The sequence below is a fragment of the Selaginella moellendorffii genome, unplaced genomic scaffold (assembly GCF_000143415.4).
Source record: "Selaginella moellendorffii unplaced genomic scaffold, v1.0 SELMOscaffold_76, whole genome shotgun sequence".
In the NCBI taxonomy this organism is placed as follows: domain Eukaryota; kingdom Viridiplantae; phylum Streptophyta; class Lycopodiopsida; order Selaginellales; family Selaginellaceae; genus Selaginella; species Selaginella moellendorffii.
The window spans coordinates 17,179-19,257 of NW_003314337.1; the positions used below are offsets into that span (position 1 = coordinate 17,179).

Here is a 2,079-nt window from a genome sequence, read left to right on the forward strand (position 1 = left end):
CAGGTGCATTTGGTAGATCGACGTGCTCTGCTCGGAAATGCGACGAGGATTGGGAGTGAAAGGCGAAGAGGCTCTGATGGAGCGCACGACAGGGATGACGTCTCGGAAAATGAGGGTATTCACGTTGTCATCGATGACTAGAATCAAGGTTCTTCACTCTCTTGCTCGTTGCCATTCTTTTTTCGAGTCTCTCAAGTCCCTGTTTGTTCCAGGTTCTCGAGGCTGGAACCACGACTAGAATCAAGGTTTTTCACTCTCTTGCTCTTCGCTATTCAACTGGAAATATGGTTTTGATCATGTTTTGCTGGGATCGTGCAGGGACGTACATCTGGAGCAAGCCTGTGATGAAAGGAACGCACCCTTCTCCTCGGGACAGCCACAGCTCCACGGCCGTCGGGTCTAAGCTCTATGTGTTTGGTGGTACCGATGGAACCAGCCCGCTAGATGATCTCTTTGTTTTGGATACTGGTAAGCGAGTTCTATCAAATTTTTTTTCTTGTTCTTATCATCCAATGCAGCTACCAACACCTGGGGGAAACCCGACGTTTTTGGTGATGTTCCTGCTCCGAGAGAAGGACATAGCACATCTCTCATCGGTGACAACCTGTTAGTGTTTGGGGGATGTGGGAAATCCAGCGATCCCTCAGAGGAGGAGTACTACAACGACCTCCATGTTTTGAACATGAGTAATATCCTGTTATCTTTCCTGGTTTTCTTCTAAACTCTTTTTTTTCCTGTAGATACTTTTTTCTGGAAGAAGATTTCTACCACTGGAGTCTCGCCTATTCCTCGGGATATCCATAATAAGAACTGTTGCATTGTCATGGGTGGCAAGAACGGTGGTAATGCCTATCTATACGACATTCATATTCTGGACACAGGTACATACATTGTGCTGGTTTTAAACTTGCGAATTCATTTGTGTTTCCAGAAACAATGGCATGGCGGGAGGTAAAGACGACTAGTGCCGAGCTGATGCCAAGAGCTGGTGAACGCAGGGCGAGGCATATTATTCTTCTATGGGGGATGTAACGAAGAGCTTGAAGCTCTGGATGACATGTATTTCCTCGACACAGGTTGGCTTCTTCTTTTATTGACATTGCTGCTGACAATATGGTTGCCGTTTTTCTGTGAAAAGATGCTGAGGGAGAAAGATCCATCAGAACCAAAGCTACCCATGCGTAAGGAACTTAAGAGAAGGCGGCAAGAGTATCGTGCCATGCCATTCGTGCTAGACAAGCAACGGGATGCGGACAAGAGCTTGGTTTCATCTCACGGAGGTATCTGCAGAAAACCTTGGACCTCTCCAAATTTTCTCTGTCAAACTCATGCTACAGAGTTTCAAGCTCACGTTCAGCCGCTAGGCGAGAAGATGTTCGAGGCTAAAGTAAGCGACGTATTCAACTACAGATACACGCTAGAAGCCTCCATCGATGGGAAGCTCTTCCGTGGGCTGCTCTTCTCGTACAAGCCTGGCTTTGCTCAGGCAGTGCAATCTTACATCCTCAGTTACTCTCTAATGCCAGGAAGGAAAGCATCACAGGAGGAAACCACAGCACGTCCAAAAGGCCGTAGTAAAAGCTAACCGAGCAAAGAGGAGTTCAAAGAAACCATGGATATCCATACTTGCTCTTCCTATAATTATTAAAGTTTCACAAAGTCTTTATTACACAGCCTCACCTTTTTTTTGTTCTTCTGGATTATCAGTTGTTTCTTCTTTGTCTACACAATACAAAAGATTGTTTTTTAGTAATGTGCTTTTTTTTGTTAGTTTACCTTCTTTATAATCTTCTGTGAACACGGACGTGAAAAGGTGATACACTGCTAGAATCCTTCCTAATCGACTCTCTTTTGCAGAGTGGGTGCTAATACATGGTCCCTACTTTACACTTCTATAATGCAAAAGCTACAGGCTTGCCACAAAGAGGGGTATAAACTGGTGAAGTGCAATGATTTCCTTCCTCAGAAACGGTAGTGTGGTTGCTCTAGGATCTGACTGGCCTGTAAGCCTGTCAAATACTTTTTCTTCGGCGTTACATGAATGGTTTGTCTCAAGGTGGTAGCAGTGAATCCACTTGG

The 2,079-nt window shown here is 45.1% G+C and overlaps 1 protein-coding gene across 1 annotated transcript in view; it reads left to right on the top strand.

Annotated features, from left to right (window-relative positions):
• Nucleotides 1-961: 961 nt before the first annotated feature.
• LOC9641540 overlaps nucleotides 962-2,079 on the top strand; it is an 11,634-nt gene continuing 10,516 nt past the window's right edge. The window contains 3 exon segments of the mRNA XM_024660606.1: nucleotides 962-1,076; nucleotides 1,139-1,280; nucleotides 1,338-1,574. Coding sequence (XP_024516374.1) covers nucleotides 1,020-1,076; nucleotides 1,139-1,280; nucleotides 1,338-1,574 — 436 coding nt within the window. The 5' untranslated portion in view covers nucleotides 962-1,019.